At 37.9% G+C, this 3,365-nt stretch overlaps 1 protein-coding gene across 1 annotated transcript; it reads left to right on the forward strand.

The window, feature by feature from the left end:
• Nucleotides 1-340: 340 nt before the first annotated feature.
• Nucleotides 341-3,197, forward strand: LOC113409556 (collagen alpha-6(VI) chain-like; the record flags this gene model as incomplete). The annotated part of the gene is made up of 2 exons (XM_026663592.1): nt 341-437; nt 2,526-3,197. Coding segments are annotated over 2 exons (769 nt in total), but the record flags the coding sequence as incomplete, so codon positions are not given.
• Nucleotides 3,198-3,365: the final 168 nt, after the last annotated feature.

The raw sequence follows: 3,365 nt of genomic DNA on the forward strand, positions 1-3,365 counted from the left end.
CCAGCCCCTAATAGAGGGCAAAACTTCAGTGTGGAGGTGCCAAGTCAGAGCCCAACACAAAGACAGCTGGAACCCAAGTTCATCGCTGAAGGGTAGTTGGGAAACTGGAGGTTTCTCTAGAGATTTTCAGGGTCACTGAAGTTTGTCACGCTGGAGAATATACAAAATTGCTGTTGGTTGTGGGTGGCTTAGGGGTTGAATGTCTGACACTTAGGAATGAATGTAATTCTCTCTGAATGCCTGCCGTGAACACAATTGTACAGTATTCAAAGAAACTGTTTTAAGGTAAAACTCACCACTTGCCTTCTGCACTAAATCCTTTTATTATTGTTCTGTCTAGATGGACGATACTGGATTTTTCCAGGTAATAAATATTAATCAAGAGGATGACTATGAGCCATTCTTGGAAACATTTCGGCGCTGCACTCTTTGTTATGGTAAGATCCATCTGTATTAGAGAAAAAACACTATTATTTAGTGCTGCCTGGCAAAAAGCATGAGAGAGACTGGCAAAAGCATTTAGACAGACATTTGTGTTTCAAATAACCACAGCTGAATTTTCTGGCTTTATTTCTTCTTCACAAGTTAATCCCTAAAAGGAGGGAACTTTCCAATAAGTAGCATGTCGATCATGATTTACAACCAACTGCTTATCTCCACTATCTGTGCTGCCAAGTTTTCCTTAGGAGGAAATGTACTCGAATGCATAAAAATTAGGGCTGTCGATTAATCGCTGTTAACTCACGTAATTAAACTCAAAAAAATTAATCGCGATTAATCACAACAATAGAATACCAATTGAAATTCATTAAATATTTTGGATGTTTTCTACATTTTTAAATATTTGATTTCAATTTACAATACAGAAGACGGTGTATAGTGCTCACTTTATATTATTATTACAAATATTTGCACTGTAAAAAATGATGAAATAGTATTTTTCAATTCACCTCATACAAGTACTATAGTGTAATCTCTATTGCAAAAGTACAACTTACAAAATGTAGATTTTTTTTGTTACATAACTGCACTCAAAAACAAAAATGTAAAAGGAGAGAATGCTGCCCTCTTCTTATTTACAATGTCACCTGAAAGTGAGAACAGATGTTCGCATGTCACTGTTGTAGCAAGGTATTTATGTGCCAGATATGCTAAACATTCGTATGCACTTTCATGCTTTGGCCACCATTTCAGAAGACATGCTTGCATACTGATGATATACCATACCATGCTGATGATGGGTTCTGCTCGATAACAATCCAAAGCAGTGCGGGCCAACGCATGTTCATTTTCCGTTATCTGAGTCAGATGCCACCAGCAGAAGGTTAATTTTCTTTTTTGGTGGTTCGAGTTCTGTAGTTTCCACATCCAAGTGTTGCTCTTTTAAGACATCTGAAAGCATGCTCCATACCTTGTTCCTCTCAGATTTTGGAAGGCACTTCAGATTCTTAACCTTGGGTCGAATGCTGTAGCTATCTTTAGAAATCTCACATTGGTACCTTCTTTGCGTTTTGTGAAATCTGCAGTGAAAGTGTTCTGAAAATGAACAACATGTGCTGGGTCATCATCCGAGACTATTACATGAAATATATAGCAGAATGTGGGTAAAACAGAGCAGGAGACATACAGTTCCCCCCTTCCCCCAAGAAATTCAGTCACAAATTTAAAAAAACCCAATTTGTTAATTAAACAAGCGTCATCAGCATGGAAGCATGTCCTCTGGAATGGTGGCCGAAGCATGAAGGGACATACGAATGTTTAGCATATCTGGCACGTAAATACCTTGCAACACCAGCTACAACAGTGCCATGAGAACGCATGTTCTCACTTTCAGTTGACATTGTAAATAAGAAGAGGGCAGCATTCTCTCCTGTAAATGTAAACAAACTTGTTTGTCTTAGCGATTGTCTGAACAAGAAGTAGGACTGAGTGGACTTGTAGGCTCTGAAGTTTTACATTTGTTTTTGAGTGCAGTTATGTAACCAAAAAAATTGTAGATTTCTAAGTTGCACTTTAATAACAAAGAGATTGCACTACAGTACTTGAATGAGGTAAACTGAAAAATACTATTTCATTTATCATTTTTACAGTGCAAATATTTGTAATCAACAATATACACTGATTTAAATTATAACACAAAATACAATATATATGAAAATGTAGAAAAACATCCACAATATTTAATAAATTTCAATTGATATTCTATTGTTTAACAGTGCGACCAAAAAAAAAAAATTAATCGCGATTAATCGCAGTTAAGTCAACCGTGTGAGTTAACTCTGATTAGCCCTTATTACTAGGGTGTTGATTAATCTTGTGAGGAGCGGATTATTTCACAGGATCAGTCCCTTAGCTTTCTGATTTTAATTATACATAACTTTCACAGATGTAGAAGATTGTTGTTAATACTTTAAGTTTAGGCTCTTTAATCCTCTCCGGAACTGACTGCTCAGATGCCGTTTCTTTTTTCACACTTTCAGTTTCTTAAAGAGAGAAGTACAAACTAATTTTCTGTTTATTTGCAGACAAATGTAAACCAGATGAGTTTTGTGAACGCCGCAGATTCCGATCACCACCGGCATATGTGGATGCTGCTTTCATTTTGGATAGTTCACAGAAAATGAGTGGTGCCGAATTTGAGAACGTGAAAAACTTCTTGAGCAGAGTACTTGATAACTTTGACATCTCCTCTGAGCCAGAGACCTCTTCCACAGGTGATAGGGTGGCTGTGGTGAGCCATGCTCCACCAGGTTTCAAACCCCGAATGGGGCGGAACCCTGTAAAGAAAGAATTTGACTTTGTCTCCTACAAGAAGAGACAGTCAATGAAAAGACATATCCAAGAATCTGTTCGACAGCTGAATGGAGCAGCTGCTCTTGGCCATGCCATACAGTGGACAATTGATAATGTTTTCTTAACTGCACCCCACTCCAGACAACACAAGGCTATCATTGTTATATCTGCTGGAGAAACAAGTCAGTGGGACAAAGACATATTAAAGAAGGCATCTCTGAAAGCCAAGTGCCAAGGATATGCTCTGTTTGTAATTTCATTAGGACAGGTATATAACAACCTGGAACTGGAAGAGATGGCTAGTATTCCCCTGGAACATCATTTGATTCAGCTGGGCAGAGTTCATAAGCCTGAACTTGAATACGTAGTGAGGTTTATGAAACCATTTGTGCATCTCCTCAGGCGTAAGTTATTATATTAATGCTGTTTCATTGTTCTTCAGTGAATGTCCAGCAACTCATGAAAGAGGTTAGGTTGATAACCTTGGACATTAGTCTTCCATAGATTCACAAATGTGTTTAGCATGGAGTTTTCAATGCAGGTTTCCCATTCCAAAGTCCCTTAGTTCTGTC

This window comes from Terrapene carolina, unplaced genomic scaffold (genome assembly GCF_002925995.2).
Source record: "Terrapene carolina triunguis isolate 2854851 unplaced genomic scaffold, T_m_triunguis-2.0 Scaffold33865, whole genome shotgun sequence".
NCBI lineage: Eukaryota > Metazoa > Chordata > Testudines > Emydidae > Terrapene > Terrapene triunguis.